The following is a 21,624-nucleotide window of genomic DNA, read 5'->3' as shown; positions in this document are numbered from 1 at the left end:
GTGTCATTTATAACAGTCAAGGAGCATGAGAATTGTTATTCATTCATCACATACATGTATACTTGTTTATTTGGCAAAAATCATGATTTGGCAAAAATCATGTACTTGTATAAGGTATGTTCCGATTGAACACTTTAACACAGATTTGTTCCAAATAAATACTTTTTTTCTTTTCTGCGCTAGAGGCACATCGCGTGTAACCAAACACCACTGACATGTATTAATAGCCAATCAAAATATAAAAGCTATATTATATTTTCCACGGTGGCATTTTAATTTAAAAAAGCTGAAAGTATATCCGATAAAAACAAGGCAAAAAGCCCTAGTGGTTATTTATCCTTAACGCACATATATCTGTAATTCCACTTAATGCCCGTTTCCTCCTTTTTCTCTCTCTAGCAAATTGGAAGGAAACTTGAAGAAAACATTTGGTGATTCCTGGATTCTTATGCAGAAGATACTTAATGTAAGTATCAGTTTCCCTCGTTGATGAAAAATAATGATTCATATATGTCTAAAAAGTTAGGATTTTTACCTTAAAGATTTGGGGATTACGATTTGAGAATATTCCGTTCGAGCCATGTTCTGTCACTGTCTCAAATATCTCTTTTCGATTTTATTCAGCTTTGATTCAAATGTTGGAGGAAATTATATTCACAAAAATGCACCATGGGGCTACTTTACCGAGATTCTTGTCCCCACTTATGTTGGTAAGAGTGATCTAGCAGGTATGTAAATGGTCAATGACCACTTTTCTATTATAGAGCTAGAAGTTTATACTAAAGAAATAGGGTATGTGACTGTCGAGGGCTTTTATTATCAGCATAGTGAGACCAAACAATTTTACTTGTTGGAGTCGGACCTACACCTATTAGACCTAATAAAAGACTTGAAGCATGGAGACAACTTTGAAATATGGGTTAAACATGTTGTTGACCATGCTTTATTTGTAGATGGGGAGGGACCTACTGGCTACCTCACTGGAGAGAATGAAACTTTGTTATTAAAAAACAGAGATGGTGAGGCATTTAACCTACAAATATTTGTTGTAGAAGAGGTAGTTCAATGTTTGGGAGATGATTGCACTGGTCTGTTAGATATAGAAAGTCATATTTCAGAGGTGGAGAGTAGTGATTCGGATCTGAAGATCTACCTGAAGAGGATGACTCAGATGTAGATGAGGAGTTGAGAACTCTTAGACAAGACAAAAAAAACAAGAAACAGAAGAATAAAGCTCCTGTTACAGAAAAGATACCTGTTGGAGAGGCTGGTGGTATAGATAGGGGGTTTGAGGATATTGGGGTAGACAAGGCTAACAAATATGCTAGAAAATTGGGGGGAGATGAAGATTATATCAGTACCTTTGAATGTTGGAGGAGTACAAAGATGTAGAAGCTGTTAGAAGAGTAGATTTACCCTCTAGGAGGAGAAGTAAAAAAGTAAGATATGATGAAGCTTGTGAGGTGGTTGTATTTGAACTTGGTATGGCATTTGAAAATGTAGCACAATTTAGAAAGGTTGTGGCAGATTATGCTGTTGAGTATAGGAGGCAAATTAAACTAAGACCTAATGAGCCTCATAGAGTAAGGGTTAAGTGTAAAACAAATACATGTTAACGGTTGTTGGCTTCTTCTTTGGATAGAGACTCTGATGATTTTAGAGTCATTAACTATCATCCTGTATATAAATGCATTCCTACTAACAAAAATAAGCTATGCTATTCTAAGCTTATTGCCAGAAAGTTCAAGGATAGGATAGTTTCCCAGCCATATATAAGGCTTTGAGAAATTCAAGAGGTGGTTAGAGACAATTTGGATCTTTATGTTGGTAGTACTGTTTGTCAGAGAGCAAGACATAAAGTTCTAAAGGAAAATATGGGTGATTGGAAGCTGAAATTCTCCAGGTTATGTGATTATTCAGACATCATCAAGTAAACTAATCCAGGAAGCTCATATTGGATTAAGATTTATGGAGAGACAGATCTTTGAAAGAATTTGTTTGTATATCTCTATGTATTCTTTGAAGCCTTCAAGAAAGGATGGTTAGATGGGTGTAGGAAAATCATAAGATTTGATGGTTGTTTTATTCAGGGAGCTTGTGGAGGTCAACTTCTTGCTGCTGTTGGAAGGAATGGAAACAATCAAATGTTCCCTATTGCTTGGGCAATTGTTGATCAAGAAACAAAACATAACTAGATGACTTAAATTTTGGCACTGGTGAAGGTTTGACTGTAATGTTAGATATGCAAAAGGCAATCTCTCTGCTCTTCTAAACTTTCCGATTTGCTTTTAATTATATTCTTCTAAACTTTCTAATCTTCTAAGTACTTTATATTGAAGGGACTTGTGTCACGCCCCAACCTCGGGAAATGCGACCGGCGCTCAACCGAGTAAACCCGACCGAACAAGACTGTTAGATACTTTCTATCCAATTCACCCATGATCAAGAAAAGATGTGATTTCATTAATTATACAGTAGGAAGCTCATTCATACAATCCTAAATCATTTCATTAGTCATTGCGCCTTTAAGTCTCAAAATACACATTTCTTATAGTTAGAGTGGTACAAGTGATCAAACATAACATAACTTGTTTAACATTCCCAATACCCATATACAACCCACATAGAGTCTACGAAGCCTCTAAAGATACAAAAGAGAGTAAAGATGGTGTCGGCAACAAGGCCCCTGCTATACCTCAAAAGGTGACCACACTATAAACAAAAGGTACAATACTTGACCCCAGAATGAAATGGGGCTCACTGAGTCCGCTGAGAAGAGGATGCAGCACTATCTGTGATCAACACTATCTGCTATGTAACAACCTGCATCCATTTAAAGATGCAGAACCACCAAAAAAAGGGACGTTAGTACCGTCGAATATCACTAGTATGTAAAACTAAACACCAACTCAATAGAATGAATAATAATACAAGAGGAACAGTCAAAAATTCAATAAGGGCTTCAAATAATATTAGAACAACAAGTTAAGGATCCTATACGTTTTTAAGTCAATTTCCATATTATTAGGTTGGGTGATCTTTAGTACCGATATTCCACAATCCACAGTACCTCCATATTCTTACACGGAGTCCGATCTCGACCCGATTGACTAGGTCATCTTATTAGAGACATTACCATAATTTCGTTATAATTTCCAGCACAGTACCCCCATGTGTGCGGCATGGCGTCCGATCACGGCCCGATCGGCTAGGTCTTCTCATTTGATACATTACCACAATTTCATTATAATTTCCAGCACAATACCACCATATGTGTAGCATGTCATCCGATCACGGCCCGATCAGCTAGGCCATCTCATTTGAGACATTATCATTTTCAATCAATCATCTCACATCATACTTATTTCATATCTTTTCAATTCATTGGCACTAGTGATCACGATTACAAAGATATTCTTGCCACTTGGCCGTATTGCATAATTCCCTACCCGTTTTTCCACATTCAATATCATTATCATTGTCAACAACAATAAGTCTTCCCATTCAAGACATTAAATTCACATATGAGCAATTTGGGAATCTTAGACACATAGAGGTTTTTCATACAATTTGGCATAAAAACCTTTATTTTGATCTTGATATGAAGTCTTAACACTTCTAACACATATTCCACAATTTTGAACACATCCTCAAATAACAAGATAACATGATGAAGCATTTATAATAAATATTGAACCTACATCCATCAACACAAACACATTAGAAATCGCCAATTCTATAATGATCAAGGGCTTACTCCAATTACATGAAGACCGTGGGATTCGGTTCTAAGAAGAAGGAGGGTTTAGCCAACATACCTCAATTGATCTTCTCAAACTCTAAAATGACTCGAAATTCTTAGCAACTTCAATCTATTTTAGAAATATAACAGGTTGGACCAAAATTAGGAAGATGAACATGGCTTTATCTCATTTGAGCATATTATCAAATACTAGGTGTGCATCAATGTTTTAAGGCCCTTTTTGTAGAAGATTCCACCATTCCTTAACCCATTCTCTATCATTTTTACCTCACAATATTCTCACATACTACAAGGATACATGCATGCAAGGTAAGCACTCCCATCCCCATGAATTACCTTACTAATGGCCCATTCTAGTTATATTTTGAAATTAAGAGTTTGGGTAATAGAATATTACCTCTTAGGAAGAAGACCTAGGTTCCTCTCTTGATAATCTTCAAGATTTTAAGTTATAATTGAAGAGCAATGTAATGAAGATCACTTCTCCCTCTAGGACCCTCTCTCTCACTTTAAAAATATCAGAAAATATGATCAAAATGTCAATGGGATATATTTTAAAGGAATAGGGTCTGGTTTAAAAACCCCAAAATTGAAGCTCCGGAACAGGTTCTGCGGTCGCATATTCGACCACATAGTGGTTATGCGGTCCACGAAATGATCGCGAAAATGGGTGCCAGAGCTAGAAAGAAACTGACCTAGTCTGCGGTCACTATGCGGCCCGCAGACCTATTCTGCGGTCGCGTAATGCACTGCAGAACGGTTCTACAGTCGCATAGTGCACATCAAAACCCCCCTTCGAAACATCCCAAGGCGGGATATATGACAAGAATGTGGCCCGCGAAATTATTATGCGGTCGCATAATGGCTGCAAAATTGGGAATCAAAAATGGTCCAGAAATCTGCTCCACTCTGCGACTAGTCTGCGGTTCGCAAAGTGGTTCTGCGGCCACAAAAATGCGTACTTCTGCCCAACATTTTCCTTCAACTCCCAGCGCACTTTTCAATCCAAAAAATTTGAACTACGGCTCGCACGAGTTTTTAGGAAAATTTTTATGGGGCCTTACATCCTCCCCCACTTAAGATCATTCGTCCTCAATTGAGGATCAGGGTCTACTATTAGCACCTTATGCAACTCAGTTTTAGATACCCTACACCAGCAACTCTAAATTTAACTAACTCCCTAAATTTCCAAACATTTTGCCAGAGTTTCCTTTGTAACTAGGCCTATCCACCTATCAGAGAGCTCTAGAATCACATCCTAAAAACATATGCACAAGCCAACAACGTAACAAAGCTCATAACAATACCAATCGTGGCCTCATAAGCAACATATAATCATACGGAACACCTTTACATTAACTGAGCAAGTGATACAAAATCATAGGTGACAAGTTCATAAAAGGAAAGGATTACACAGTTATTCAAACAAGTGAGAATACTTCTTCTTCATTTCTTCCCCAGCTTCCCACGTGGCCCTTTCAACCTGCTGGTTTTGTCATAACACTTTCACGGAGGTAATTTCTTTATTTCTCAGCCTCCGGACTTGCCTATCAAGAATGCCAACTAGAATTTCTTCATATGATAGTTCTTCATTAACCTCAATGGCCTCAACTGGCACAATAGCTGGCGGATCTCCAACTACCTTCTTAAACATAGACACATGGAATACCGGGTGCACTAATGACATCTCGGGTGGTAGCTCAAGCTTGTATGCCACTTGGACAATTCTCTAAATAATTTTGTATGACCCGACATACCTCGGACTCAATTCCCCCTTTTTCCCAAACCACATAATACCCTTCATGGGGGAAACCTTCAAGAATACCCAATCATCTTCTTTGAACTCTAAGTCTCTGCGATGGACATCCGGAAAGGATTTTGGACGGCTCTGAGCAGTTCTCAACCGCTTCTTAATGATTTTAACTTTTTCCATAGCCTGATGCACGAGGTCTGGCCCTATTAACTCAGCTTCCCCAATCTCGAACTACCCAATGGGAGATCTACATCTCCTACTATACAATGCTTCAAATGGTGCCATCTCAATACTTGCATGAAAACTAATGTTATAAGCAAACTCTATGAGTGGAAAATGATCATCTCAGCTACCCTTGAAGTCAAGAACACAAGCACGTAACATGTCCTCAAGTGTCTGAATAGTCCGATCTGCTTGCCCGTCGGTCTGTGGATGGAAGGTTGTACTAAGATTCATCTGAGTACCCAAGCCTTGCTGAAATTTCTTCCACAAATTTGCCGTGAACTGAACCCCTCTATCACAAATGATAAAAATTGGAGTACTATGTAGCCTCACTATTTCCTTGATATACAACTGAGCATACTGTTCCGCTGTCTCGGTAGATATAACTAGCAGGAAATGTGCTGATTTTGCGAGCCGATCCACAATCACCCAAATTGAGTCAAAATTATGTGGAGTGCAAGGTAATACTGCCACAAAGTCCATATTAATCATTTCCCACTTCCATATTTGAATTTCTATTTTTTGTGCCAGCCCACCAGGCCGTTGATGTTCGGCCTTCACTTGCTGAAAATTTGGACACCTTGCCACAAAGTCCGCCACATTCCTTTTCATGTCATTCCACCAATAGACTTCCTTGAGATCTTGGTACATCTTTGTAGAACCTGGGTGCACGGAATACCTAGATGCGTGAGCCTCGGTCATGATTCTTTCCTGGAGACCATCTACATTCGGAACACATAGTCGACCTTGGTACCTTAGTGTACCATCGTCTATGCTAAGAGTAAAATCCATAGTTTTATGTTTTTGAATCCCCTCCTTCAATTTCACCAAAAAGGGATCGTTGTATTGTATCTTTTTGATTTCCACAACAACCGATGATTCAACCCTATTTTGCACAATTACCCTTCCTTCACTAGAGTCCACAAGAAGAACTCCCAAACTAGCCAATCGATGGACTTCCTTGGACAATCGCCTTTGATATACCTCCAAGTGTGCCAAACTACCCATAGATTTCTGGCTAAGAGCATCCGCCACAGTATTGGCTTTCCCCGGGTGATATAGAATATCGATGTCGTAATCCTTGAGTAACTCAAGCCATCTTCTCTGCCTCAGATTCAGGTCCTTTTCTTTGAAAATATATTGAAGGCTCTTGTGGTCCATAAATACATCCTCATGTACCCCATACAAATAATGACGCCAAATCGTCAATGCATAAACAACCATCGCCAGTTCTAAGTCATGTGTTGGATAATTCTTTTCATGATTTTTGAGTTGCCTAGAAGCATATGCTATAACCTTGCCGTGTTGTATTAACACACACCCAAGCCCAATTCTCAAAGAATCACAATATACCACAAATTCATCTGTACTCTCTGGCAGGGTCAACACCGGTGTTGTAGTCAATCTCGATTTCAACTCCTGGAAGGTCCTTTCACAAGCATCAGACCATTGGAACTTCACCGGTTTCTGAGTCAATTTAGTCAACAGAGAGGCAAGAGTAGAGAACCCCTCCACAAACTTCCTGTAATACCCTACTAAGCCCAAGAAACTGCGAATCTTGGTTGGCGTTGTAGGTCTAGGACAATTCTTTACTGCTGAAATCTTTTGCGGATCAACCTTGATTCATTCTCTAGAGACAACATGACCCAAGAATGTGACAGATTCGAGCCAAAATTCACACTTCTAAATTTTCGCATACAATTGGTGCTGATGAATAATCTACAAAACTGCCTTGAGATGATCGGCATGGTCCTCCCGACCTGGTGAATATACAAGAATATCATCAATGAATACTATCACAAAAGATTCGAGGAAAGGCTTGAAAACCCGATTCATAAGATCCATGAAAGCTACTGGGGCATTTGTTAGCCCAAAAGATATTACCAGAAATTCAAAGTGCCCATACCGGGTTCTGAAAGCTATTTTCCGAATATCCTGCTCCCTTATCTTAAGTTGGTGATACCCGGATCGTAAATCAATTTTGGAGAAGTATCTAGCACCCTATAAATGATCAAACAAATCATATATTCTTCGTAACGGGTACTTGTTTTTTATTGTGACTTTGTTGAGCTGCCGGTAGTCAATACACATCCTCAGTGATCCATTTTTCTTCCTCACAAAGAGAACCGGTGTACTCCATGATGACACACTCGGTCGGATGAAACCCTTTTCTAACAAATCCTTCAATAAATATATGTTGTGTGCCTGGCATCACATCAATCTAAAAATCAATCTCCTTGTCTGAAGGAATCTCGGGGAGCTCATCAGGATAGACCTATGGAAATTCATTCACAACTGGCATAGATTCAAGTGTAGGTGCCTCAGCAGTGGTGTCCGTAACTCGGATCAAATGGTAAATACACCCCTTGTTGATCATCTTAGTGGCCTTAAGGTAAGAAATAAGCCTACCTTTTGGCATCACATTATCCTTCTTCCACTCAACAACTAGCTCATTAGGAAATTCAAACCTCACAGTTCTAGTTTGGCAGTAGAGCTTAGCAAAACATGAATAAAGCCTATCCATTCCCATAATTACATCAAAATCAACCATTCCCAATTCAATGAGATCGGCCACGGTGTCCTAAACACGCACCGTGACAACACAAACCCTATAAACCTGTACGACCATAATAGACTCGCCAACCGGAGTAGATACAGACAATGGCTCAGGAAGTTGTTCCAGTTCTATCCCAAATTCCATAACAACATAAGGGGTAACATAGGACAAGGTGGATCCAAGATCAATAAGAGTATATACATCATGAGATTGGACAGTCAATATACCTGTGACAACATCTGGAGAAGCCTCTGCACTCTGGCGATCACTCAAAGTTTAGAAACAGATGTGTCATCCTTAACCCTACGCACCACCCTTAGCTTCACCACGCCCTTGCTGGTGCCGGAGGGCCACGAGCTGGAGGGGGTGCTGAAGATGTAGCAGGTGCAGAGTTGGATGGTTGTGTTGTGCCCCTGCCCATACCCTGGTGGGATGAACGACACTCCCTCTGAATATGACCCCTCAATCTGCACCCTTAACATATAGGTAAGTCCATGTAGTAGATCCCCGAATGCATCTTCCCACAACTAGGGAATGGGAGTCTCCGCTGCTATTGGAATCTCCCTACTGATCAGCCCTGATAGTGGGGTCCCCTGCTACCCCAATTGGGCCTGAAGCGACTCCTCTGCTACTGACTGTACCCCGCTGGTGGTGCACTTGCTAAAGACTGAGTATGAGACTGGGTTGGCCTTGATGACCCTCCTATTAAAGCTGATCTCCCCCAACAAATGACTCCCCAAAGTTGACCGCGGATCGGGCCTTGGTGGTACCCTATCGCTCCCTTCTCTTCTTCAACTTTCGGTCCTCTGTAGCTTGAGAAAATTCTACCATTTTTCCATAGTTCATATCTGAATTCAAGGCAGTTGTAGCGGCCTTATTGATAACCAAGGGGCTAAGGCCTTGCATAAACCGACGCACCCTAGCCTCCATAGTAGGCAACATAAGAATGGCATATTTAGACAGACGCGCAAACTCCATGTGATACTCCCACACACTCTTACTCCCTTGCTTAAGATTATCAAACTCTACGGCACATGCTGCCTTAGTCTCGGCAGGCAAGAAATGGTCTACAAAGACATCAACAAACTCACTCCATCTCGTTGGAGAGCTCCCCCACTCCCGAGAGTCCTCCCACGGCTCAAACCAAGAATAGGCCACCCCTTTCAGGCGATAGGCGGCCAACTCCACTCCCTCCGCCTCAATAGTGCGCATAACTCGGAGAGTCTTATGCATCTCATCAATGAAGTCCTGTGGATCCTCCTTGGGATTAGCACTGGTGAACATCGGAGGATCCAACTGCAGAAACTTGTTCACCCTGGAACCACTAGAATCTACTTGTTGGCTAGAAGTAGTGGGTGCAACATTTGATCTCTAGGCTTTAGAAGCCACTATCTGAGTCAGCATCTGAATAGCTCCCCTAAGACCCCCATTAGAAATACCATAACTGGAAGCTGGGGCTGGATGTGGAATCGGAATATCGGGTAGAGGAAGTGTCGCACTCTTATTAGGTGTAGGAACTGGTGTGGCATGGTCCGGTGTAGGGGAATCAGGTAGTGTGGCAGTCAGGGGATTATCCTCACCCCTCGAGTGTTCACCCGCATCATCAAATAAAGGGTCAACTGCCACTCTTAAGGCGGCTTTGGCTACTTGGCCAATTCTTGCTCTCTTCTTAGGTGCCATATACTGAAAGTTAAAGGAATGCACGAGTTAGAGGAGGAACAGTTGCACAATTAGTTTCATCGTACGATCCATAATATCAAAGAAGGGTATTGTTTCTAAATGTCCAAGTAGCCTCCAACTTATCGATGTGGTCGACAACACACCGATAAGAATGACTCTACCAGACACGGCTATGAGACACCCTAGGACACTTTAAAACCTTAGGTTATGATACCAAATTTGTCACGCCCCAACCGCGGGAAACGCAACCGGCGCTCAACCGAGTGAACCCGGCAAGCAAACCTGTTAGATACTTTCTATCCAATTCACCCATGATTAAGAATAGACGTGATTTCATTAATTATACAGTAGGAAGCTCATTCATACAATCCTAAATCGTTTCATTAGTCATTGCGCCTTTAAGTCTCAAAATACACATTTCTTATAGTTTGAGTGGAACAAGTGATCAAACACAACATAACCTGTTTAACATTCCCAATACCAATATACAACCCACATAGAGTCTACGGAGCCTCTAAAGATACAAAAGAGAGTAAAGATGGTGCCGGTAACAAGGCGCCAGCTATACCTCAAAAGGTGACCACACAATAAACAAAAGGTACAATACTTGACCCCGGAATGAAATGGGGCTTACCGAGTCCGCTGAGAAGAGGATGTAACACTATATGTGATCAACATTATATGCTATATAACCACCTGCATCCATTTAAAGATGTAGTGCCCCTAGCAAAAGGGATGTTAGAACCGTCGAATATCACTAGTATGTAAAACTAAACACCAACTCAATAGAATGAATAATAATACAAGAGGAACAGTCAAGAATTCAATAAGGGCTTCAAATAATATTAGAACAACAAGTTAAGGATCGTATACGTTTTCAAGTCAATTTCCATATTATTAGGTTGGGTGATCTTTAATACCGATATTCCACAATGCACAGTACCTCTGTATTCTTACACGGAGTCCAATCTCGACCCGATTGGATAGGTCGTCTCATTTGATACATTACCACAATTTCGTTATAATTTCCAGCACATTACCCCCATGTGTGCGGCATGGCGTCCGATCACGGCCCGATCGGCTAGGCCATCTCATTTGAGACATTACCACAATTTCATTATAATTTCCAGCATAGTACCACCATCTGTGCAACATGGCATCCGATCACGGCCCGATCGGCTAGGCCATCTCATTTGAGACATTACAATTTTCAGTCAATCATCTCACATCATACTTATTTCATATCTTTTTCAATTCATTGGCACTAGTGATCACGATTACAAAGTCATTCTTGACACTTGGCCGTATTTCATAATTCCAGACCCCTTTTTCCACATTCAATATCATTATCATTATCAACAACAATAAAGATTCCCATTCAAGACATTAAATTCACATATGAGCAATTTGGGAATCTTAGGCACGTAGAGGCTTTCCATACAATTTGGTATAACAACATTTATTTCGATCTTGATATGAAGTCTTAACACTTCTAACACATATTCCACATTTTTGAACACATCCTCAAATAACAAGATAACATGATGAAGCATTTAGAATAAATATTGAACTAACATCATTCAACACAAACACATTCAAAATCACCAATTCTATAATGATCAAGGGCTTATTATCTATAATGATCAAGGGCTTATTATCTATAATGATCAAGGGCTTATTCCAAATACATGAACACAGTGGGATTCGATTCTAAGAAGAAGGTGGGTTTAGCCAACATACCTCAATTGAGTTTCTCAAACTCTAAAATGACCTGGAATTCTTAGCAACTTCAATCTATTTTAGAAATATAACACGTTGGACCAAAATTAGGAATATGAACATGGTTTTAGCTCATTTGAGCATATTATCAAATACTAGGTGTGCATCAATGTTTTAAGCTTTTTGTGGAAGATTCCACCATTCCTCAACCCATTCTCTATCATTGTTAGCTCACAATCTTCCCATATACTACAAGGATACATGCATGCAAGGTAAGCACTCTCATCCCCATGAATTACCTTACTAATGTCCGATTCTAGTTACATTTTGAAATTAAGAGTTTGGGTGATAGAATCTTACCTCTTAGGAAGAAGACCTAGGTGCCTCTCTTAGTAATCTTCAAGATTTTAAGTGAGAATTGAAGATCAATGTGATGAAGATCACTTCTCCATGTAGGACCCTCTCTCTCACTCTAAAAATATACAAAAATATGATCAAAATGGTCTATGGGATGTGTTTTAACGGAAAAGGGTCGGGTTTAAAAACTCCAAAATTGAATATTCGGAACAGGTTCTGCGGTTTCACATGCGGCCGCATAGTGGTTATGCGGTCTGCCAAATGACCGCGAAAATGTGCGCCAGAGCTGGAAAACAACTGACGTGGTCTGCGGTCACTATACGGCCCGCAGACCTATTCTGCAGTCGCGTATTGCACCGCAGAACGGCTCTGCGGTCGCATAGTGTACCGCAGAACCTCCCTCCAAAAAATCCCAAGGCAGGATATGTGACAAGAATATGGCCCGCGAAATGATTATGCGGTCGCATAATGGCCGCAAAATTAGGCATAAAAAATTTCCCAGAAATCTGCCCTAGTCTGCGGTGAGCAGTGAGGTTTCTGCGGCTGCAGAATGGGCCGCAGAAATGCGTACTTCTGCCAAAATTTTCATTCAACTCCCAGCGCACTTTTCAATCCAAAAAATCCGAACTATTGTTCGCAAGCTCGCCGCGAAGAATTTCTACTATTATAACCTCCACGCCTACTATGGCATCACGAAATTCGGGTTTTTAGGGAAAGTCTTACGAGGCCTTACAACTTGTTCCTGCCATGATGGAGTTATTGTCAAATGTAGAGCAAAGAATGTGTGCAAGGCTTATCTTGAGTTATTGGCATATCAAATGGAGAGGAGAAGCCAGAAGAATGCAGTTCCGGAGATGTTCAAAAGCTAGCTTTGAAGTCAAATTTAAAGAGGAGCAGGAAGCATTGAGTAAATTAGGTAAGAAGGAAATATGTGAGGATTTGTTGCATTATCCAATGGAAACATGGTGCAGGGCCTATTTTAAAATTCATGCCAAATGTGATATTGTTAAGAATAACATGATTGAGACTTTCAATTCTTGGATTTTAGCTGCTAGGCATAAGTCTATTATCACCATGTTAGAGGAAATTAGGCATAAACTAATGAACATACATGTGGATATGATCAATTTTACTAAAACATGGATTGCATATATTTCTCTTATGGAAAGAACAATACTAGTGGAAAATAAAGAGTACTCTAAGAAGTGTAAAGTTATGTGGAATGCATAAGTTGGTTTGGAAATTCTAGACAATGGATATAGGTTTAGGGTTCGTTTGGGAAACAAGACTTGTGATTGCAGGCTATGGCATTTAAGAGGTATTCCTTGCCCCCATGCAGTTTGTACTTATTATAAATTAAACTTAGATCCTGATGAGCATGTAGAGCATTGGTATAGGAATGATACATTTCTCAAGGCCTATAGTTACTATATTCAACCTATTACCAATCTAAAAATGTGGCCTGAAAGCTCAAATCCATCAATAGAGCCTCCTATGCCAAAGCCAATGCCAGGCAGACCTAAAAAGTGTAGAAGAAAGGATAAAGTGAGCCAATAAAGAAGTATGGAAAGCTATCAAAGAAGGGTGTCAAAATGACTTGTTCAAAATGCAAACAGACTGGCCACAACAGAAAAGTGTGTCAAACATGAGTAAGTTTATATATTCTATCTACATTTATTTATATTTCTCACTGTTCTTTTTCTATGTCTTACATGTTCTATTATGTATTGTAGTCTGGACTGGGGGATTCTTCACATCCTAGAGAATCAAATGCCCAACCTAGTTAACCAACCCAACCAACCCAACCAAGCTCTATTTGTGAAGACACTACAGCTGTTAGAAGAGTTAACCAAAGTATGGGATGTGTTAGGAAAGGCAGACGAGGTGGAAGCAGAATAGGTAATGGAAGAGGAACCCCATTTGTAAGTCCTAGAGAAGCTTCATCTAGTCAGACTAAGGGTTCTAATTTGGCTGAAGTTGTTGCTGCAACTAGAGGAAACAAAAGGCCTATAACTATTGGGTTTGGAGTATACTCTGACCCTCAAACTGGAAACCAAGTGTTTAATGTATGTTCACTTCTATTTTTTCCTTCATATTGAACAAATAGTTAATATATTTGGTCTACAATTTATAATTCTTTTGCCTTGTTTTTATTTCAACCTGGTACTTCAAGTGAGAGAGTTCTACAAGGATTCTCAACTGTGAAGAGTGCATCACCATCTTGGATGATTTTAATTTAGGTCTTTTTCTCGATGTATTGATGCTGCCAAACTTATGAAGCAATTGTGCTTTTGTTACCATTTTGTTGGAGTTGCAGCGGTACATTTGAGCTCAATTGAGAGCATTTTAATAGTAATCCTTATTGGTGTATGAGCTTCTATTTATTACCCGAAGAATATAAGAGATGCAGTGTAGAGAGAGTTCATTCTAAACAAGAAAATTGTGCTAAAAGATTCTTGGTATATCACAAATTCTTGCAAAAATAGTAGCAGCCTTCAAAACTCCATAAATTTCTGGGAGAAAATAAGGATGATTCAATAAGGTAAATCAATACAAAGTTTCAACAAAAAAGCATTAGATATACACACGACCATAATCCAGACTATAATACATACGACTATTATCCAGTCCACTACGAGTTTAGTCGTGCATAAAACTACATGGAACTACACGACCATAATCCAGACTATACACATGAAAATACAAAAACACATAAGCATCTTGAATTTGGCTCTTGCCCAAACCCTTTGTTGTTCAGCCTCCTTGCAATTCACTGCTAGATACTTCATTTGTACTTTAGCATCCTTCAATTTCTGTTTTAATTTATCCCTTTCTTTTACAAGTTCGTTATTTTCACTCTTAGTCGATCACTCATTAAACGCAACATCGCCCAACTTGGTAGGTGCTCCCTTTCCGATGGACCCGTAGAAGGACCATCAAACCATCTAAAATAATTACATCCACCATTTTCCTAACAACAAATGCATTCACATTACTGATTAATAAGAAACAAAAAGCAAAAAAATTCATAATCAATGAAACTAGTTACTCACTCTTGAAATTCTACAACCATAAAATCGGCAATGCTGGGGTGGTCGAGGTTTTCAACCTAGCATAATCACTGCAACAACATAAATCAGGATCCTCTTTGTACACAAAAATTTGCGAATTTTGTGACATTTGAATGTTTTTCAAATAGGAGGAAAAAAAAAAGAAAACGAGATAGAGAAGATTCAGATATGAGAGAAGAAACAAGAAAATGAAACAAGATGTACAGAGAAAAGGAAGAAGAGTAAAGAACAAAGGAAGAAAGAGATGAAAAAGAGAGAAACGAGTCTCAGATGGAGAAATTAGGGTTCTAATTTAATTTGGGAATGGATTTGGGCTAGTTGACGTTATAATTTTAACGTTGGAGGAGTCAACAGTTAGCTAAATTTTATCCCTTCACTCGCCCAACAGAGGTGCATTACATTTAATGTGCCATGTCGTAGAAAAGTTTTTATTCGGAACAAATCTGTGTTACATGAAGTGTTCAATCGGAACATACCTTAGATAAGTTGTCTTAGAGGAAAATCGGGACAAGTTTAGGTGGCCGTACATGATTTTAGCCTATTTATTTGCTCATGCATGGTATGTTCGGACTGGAAGCCTGTGACCATACCGGGCAGATTGTGTTATTGGAATGTGAGTTATCCGTGCAACACGTGAGTTATCCGTGTAGATCTATATATTGATGTTATTGGCATGTGAGTTGTCCGTGCGGGTTCTATTATTAGCACGTGAGTTGTCCGCGAGGCACGCGAGGTTTACGTTCAGCGTGTGGATATGGATCCATCCCCCTAGGTTCACCCTCTCATATTTCTCTCTTGATGGTGTACATGCGGTTGTTGCGAATACATATCAGTAGTTTGGAACGGTTATGGAATGTTGAGAGAATTGGTTATGTGTAAATTTTCGATTTCTTTGATCATTTACCTAATTTAACTACTTATAACCTCTACATGCCATGATATTTCCTGAGCAGAGTAATTGAGAAAATATACACATGCACACACGACTTTTTTCTGATGAAACTGTACACATGCACACACATCCAGGTGGTTCCGGACACGGAGGTTGCTAGTGTTGGAGCTTATTCAGTTCAGAGACTATCGCGGTAGCTGCCTTGGCGTCCACAGACCTTAACTCTCCTCCTTTTTCTTTAGTTTCATTTATACTATTCTATCTTCCTAGATAGTGGTTCCGCAGTCATACCATGTTGTTGTATAAATGCTCATGTACTCAGTGACGCACGAATTTTGGGGAATTCTGTATTGAGTTGCGGCATTTTCTTCCAGTTATTATGAGATTTTATTTGCTTAAGCCTATTTCAGTATGTTTTAAAATAAATATGCCTGCTAATTGTGAGTTGTCGGCTTACTTAGTATCACGATAGACGCCATCACGATATGTGAGATTTGGGTCGTGACAAGTTGGTATCAGAGCCTAGGTTACATAGGTCTCATGAGTCATGAGCAGGCTTAGTAGAGTCTTGCGGATCAGTACAAAGACATCTGTACTTATCCTTGAGAGGCTGCTGAACCCTTAGGAAAACTTCACATTCTTGTATTTTTGTCGTGCGGATTTGTTGATTCCTGAAACTAAACTTCTGTTATTCTATTCTCTCACAGATGGTGAGGGCACGCGCTACAGGATCGGGCGAACGGCCACCAGTACCACCAGCTAGGGCCACGAGAGGCCGAGGCCACAGTAGAGGCCAAGGTGCAGCCCATCAACACCTAGAGCAGCACCTGTAGACCCTCCAGTTGCTCCAGCCTAGGAGCAGATTCCAGATGTAGTTTAGCCGGTGAGACCAACTCAGGCACCAGTTGTGCCCATTGTGATTACAGGCCTTCAGGAGGCTTTGGCATAGATATTAACTGTTTGCAATAGCCTTGCTCAGGCGGTTTTAGTACAGGCTGTACCAGCCACTTCTAAGGCCAAGGGAGGTAGTCAGACTCCCGCTGCCCACACTTCAGAGCAGGTGGTGTGGGGACTCCAGACACCGGAGGTATTATGACCACAGTGGGTTGCAGTTTCTCAGGCCCAGGTGGGTCCCACTATGAGTGATAAGGAGCAGAAGAGGCTAGAGAGGTTTGGGAGGCTCATGCCTCTAACATTCAGTGGGGCTGAGTCAGAGGATGCTCATGATTTATTGGATAGGTGCCAGCGGATTCTTTGCACGGCGGGTATTCTAGAGACTAGTGGGGTCTCATTTATTACTTTTCAGCTAATGGGAGCAGCCTTCAGATGGTGGGAGACCTATGAGCGGAGAAGGCCAACCGGTGTTGCACCGCTTTCATAGCATGAGTTCTCCGTTCTCTTCTTGTAGATATTTGTTCCACCAACCCCCAAGGAGGAGTTGCGTAGGTAGTTTGAGAAGCTATGCTAGAAGGGTATGTCTATGACCCAGTACAAGATGAGATTTTTTAGAGTTGGATCATCACGCGGTCCGGTTGGTTCCCACAGAGAGGGAGAGGATTAGGAGGTTCATTGATGGCCTCAACTGTGGACTTTGCTTTGTTATGGCTCAAGAGAATGTATTAGGTGCTATGTTCGATGAGGTTGGTGATATTGCTAGTCGGCTAGAGCTAGTCCGTAGTCTGGAGCATAAGGAGAGGGAGGCTGAGATGCCTCTTGGTTTGGGTGGTTTAAGTAGTGTTTCTTCTAGAGGGTAGTCCCACTACAGCAAGGGTCATCCTTACAGGCCCGCTCAGATGGCTTGTTCGGTTCATCAATTAGCCATGGTTCTTACACTGATCGTTCGGGTTAGTCATCATTCAGTGCATTACCAAGCCGTTCGTGTTAGTCATCATCATCTCCTCATGCTTCTACAGGAAGTTCCTCGGGATATCAGGTGCAGCAACTCCATCAGAGGTGGGCATGTTTTGAGTGCGGGGACTTGAGTCATTTCAAGAGGGATCACCCTAGATTATTGAGTGGGGTTCCACATCAGATTTCTCGGCCGATGATACTAGAACCAACAGCTACACCACCCGCTCAGCCAACTCGTTCGGGTTAGTCATCATTCAGTGCGTTACCAGGCCGTTCGAGTTAGTCATCATCATCTTGCCACGCTTCTACAGGAAGTTCCTCGGGATATCAGGTGCAGCAACTCCATCAGAGGTGGGCTTGTTTCGAGTGCGGTGACTTGAGTCATTTCAAGAGGGATTGCCCTAGATTATTCAGTGGGGTTCCACAGTAGATTTCTCGGCCGATGATACCAGCACCAACAGCTACACCACCCGCTCAGCCAGCTCGTGGTGGGGCTCATTCAGTTAGAGGTCGCCTTAGAGGGGGAGGCCGATCAGGTATTTGGCAGGATCGATTCTATGCTATTCCTGTCGGGCCAGAGGCCGTTGCTTAATATGCAGTAATCACATGTATTGTTTTAGTATGCCACAGAGATGCTTCCACATTATTTTATCCTGGTTCTACCTATTCCTATGTATCATCCTATTTTATTCGTTATTTGGATATATCCCGTGTGTCCTAAGTTTCACCCATTCATGTATCTACGCCGGTGGGCAATACTATTGTTGTGGACCGCGTGTATCGGTCATGTGCGTTGACCATTGGAGTATTGTAGAGTAGAGTTGATCTCTTATTACTTAGTATAATTGATTTTGACGTGATTTTGGGAATGGATTGGTTATCTCCAAGTCATGCTATACTGGATTGTCATGCTAAGACTATGACGTTGGTGATGCTGTGATTTCTTATTTGATGGCCCAACGGATGGTTGGGAAGGGGTGTTTGTCATATTTGGCTTTCGTGAGGGATGTTGGTGCTGATACTCCTACTACTGATTATGTTCCGGTAGTGTGAGACTTTCCGGATGTGTTTCCTGCAGACTTGCCTGGCATGCCACCCGATAGGGATATTGATTTTGGTATTGACTTGGTGTCGGGTACTCAGTCCATTTCTATTCCTCTATAGCGTATGACACCAGCAGAGTTGAAGGAATTAAAAGAGCAGCTTCAGGAGCTTCTTGATAAGGGGTTCATTAGGCCTGGTGTGTCGCCTTGGGGTGCGTTTTGGTCGTAAAGAAGAAGGATGGTACTATCACCAGTTGAAGATTCGGGACTCGAATATTTTAAAGATGACATTCAAGACCTGCTTTTGTCACTATGAGTTCCTTGTGATGTCTTTTGGGCTGACCAACGCCTCAGCAACATTCATGCATGTAATGAACATTGTATTTCAGCCATATCATGATTTGTTTGTCATAGTTTTCATTTATGATATCCTGGTGTACTGACATAGCCAGGATGAGCATGCCCAGCATTTGAGGATTGTACTACAGAGGTTAAGGGAGGAGAAGCTTTATGCAGAGTTCTCTAAGTGTATGTTTTGGCTCAGTTCGGTAGCATTCTTGGGGTATGTGGTTTCCAGCAAGGGGATTAAGGTGGATTCAAAGAAGATAAAGGTAGTTAAGAGTTAGACCAGACCGTCTTTAGCTACTATTATCGTCGCTTCATGGAGGGTTTCTCATCCATTGCAGCGCCTTTGACCAGGTTCACCCACAAGGGTGCTCCATTCAGGGGGTCCGATGAGTGTGAGGAGAGCTTTCAGAAGCTCAAGACTGCCTTGACCACATATCCTGATCTAGTTTTGCTTTCAGCGTCGAGTTCCTATACAGTGTATTGTGATGCTTCTCGTATTGGTATTGGGTGTGTCTTGATGTAGGAGGGTAGAGTGATTTCTTATACTTCACGCCAGTTGAAGCACCATGAGAAGAACTACCCTGTTCATGATTTGGAATTAGCAGCCATCATTCATACATTGAAGACTTGGAGGTATTATGTCTATGGTGTGTCTTGTGAGGTATTTACGGATCATCGGAGTCTCCAGCACTTGTGCAAGAAAAAGGATCTAAATTTGAGGCAGCGGTGATGGTTGGAGCTGCTAAAGGACTATGATATTACCATTCTGTATCATCCCGGGAAGGCCAATATGGTGGCCGATGCCTTGAGTAGAAAGGCGGTGAGTATGGGTAGCCTTGCATTTATTCCGGTAGGTAAGAGACCGCCTACATTAGATGTTCAGGCCTTGGACAGTCAGTTCATGAAATTAGATGTTTCGGAGCCCAGTCGGGTTCTAGCTTGTGTGGTTTCTCGGTCTTCCTTATATGATCGTATCAGAGAGAGTCAGTATGACGACCCCCACTTGCTTGTCCTTAAGGACACGGTTCAACACGGTGATGCCAAAGAGATTACTATTGGGGATGGTGGGGGTGTTTCGGATGGAGGGTAGGATAGTTCGTGGTATTCCATTCATCTGGGAACCACAAAGATGTATGTGGACTTGAAGCAACACTACTGGTGGAGGAGGATAAAGAAAGACATAGTGGGGTTTGTTGCTCGGTGCCTAAATTGTCAGCAGGTAAAGTACGAGTATCAGAAACCGGGCGGATTTCTTTAGAGGCTCGAGATTCTGGAGTGGAAATGGGAGCGTATCACCATGGACTTCATATTTGGGCTCCCACAGACTTCGAGGAAGTTTGATGCTATTTGGGTGATTGTGGATCGGTTGACCAGGTCCGTGCATTTCAATCCTGTTCGGACTACCTATTCTTCGGAGTGGTTGGCGCAGATCTACATCCGTGAGATTGTTCGCCTTCATGGTGTGATGGTGTCCATCATTTCAGATTGGGACACATAATTTACATCGCAGTTTTGGAGTGCAGTGCAGCGAGAGTTAGGCACACATGTTGATTTAAGTACAACATTCCACCCTCAGACGCACAGTCAGTCCGAGCGCACTATTCATATATTGGAGGATATGCTGCTTGCTTGTGTCATGGATTTCGGGGGTTCTTAGGATCAGTTTCTGCCACTCGTAGAGTTTTCCTACAACAACAGCTACCAATCAAGCATCCATATGGCTCCGTATGAGGCTTTGTATGGGAGACGGTGTCGGTCTCCGGTGGGTTGGTTCGAGCCGGGTGAGGCTAGGCTATTGGGTACTGACTTGGTTTAGGATGCTTTGGACAAGGTTAAGTTGATTCAAGATCGGCTTCGCACGACGCAGTTTAGATAGAAGAGCTACGCCGATTGGAAAGTTTGTGATGTTGCTTACATGGTGGGGGAGAAGGTACTACTCAGAGTTTCACTCATGAAGGGTGTTATGAGGTTCGGGAAGAAGGGCAATTTGAGCCCAAAGTACATTGGGCCTTTTGAGGTGTTTTGAGAGGATCAGAGATATGGCTTACAAGCTTGCATTGCTTCCTAGTCTGTCGAGTTTTCATCCAGGGTTTCATGTTTTCATGCTCCGAAAGTATGTCAGCAATCCGTCTCATGTTTAGTACTTCAGCACTGTTCAGTTGGATGTTGATTTGACTTATAATGTGGAGCTGGTAGCCATTTTTGAACGGCAGGTTCGAAAGTTGAGGTCAAAGAACATAGCTTCACTGAAGGAGCAGTAGAGAGGTCAGCCAGTCCAGGAGGATACTTGGGAGACCGAAGGGGAGATGCGTAGCAAATATCCACACCTATTTGACTGAGAGGTTTGGGAGGATCAAGCCTCCTGAGT

At 41.5% G+C, this 21,624-nt stretch overlaps 1 protein-coding gene and 2 long non-coding RNA genes across 3 annotated transcripts; 2 read left to right on the top strand and 1 right to left on the bottom strand.

Moving 5' to 3' along the window:
* Window positions 1-380: 380 nt before the first annotated feature.
* LOC108945601 (uncharacterized) lies at window positions 381-1,935 on the top strand. Its single transcript, XR_001969761.3, has 3 exons — window positions 381-466; window positions 625-728; window positions 1,739-1,935. It is a non-coding gene; the product is annotated as an uncharacterized lncRNA (long non-coding RNA).
* A 7,131-nt stretch (window positions 1,936-9,066) lies between these two features.
* LOC138898726 (uncharacterized) lies at window positions 9,067-9,579 on the bottom strand. Its single transcript, XM_070184821.1, has one exon. It carries the CDS (start codon window positions 9,577-9,579, stop codon window positions 9,067-9,069), a length of 513 nt encoding a protein of 170 aa, XP_070040922.1.
* Window positions 9,580-12,791: 3,212 nt separating this feature from the next.
* Window positions 12,792-13,905, top strand: LOC108948440 (uncharacterized). Its single transcript, XR_001973170.2, has 2 exons — window positions 12,792-13,700; window positions 13,785-13,905. It is a non-coding gene; the product is annotated as an uncharacterized lncRNA (long non-coding RNA).
* Window positions 13,906-21,624: the final 7,719 nt, after the last annotated feature.

This window comes from Nicotiana tomentosiformis, chromosome 9 (assembly GCF_000390325.3).
Source record: "Nicotiana tomentosiformis chromosome 9, ASM39032v3, whole genome shotgun sequence".
NCBI classification, from domain to species: Eukaryota; Viridiplantae; Streptophyta; class Magnoliopsida; order Solanales; family Solanaceae; genus Nicotiana; species Nicotiana tomentosiformis.
This window is presented reverse-complemented; position numbering and strand designations above follow the sequence as displayed.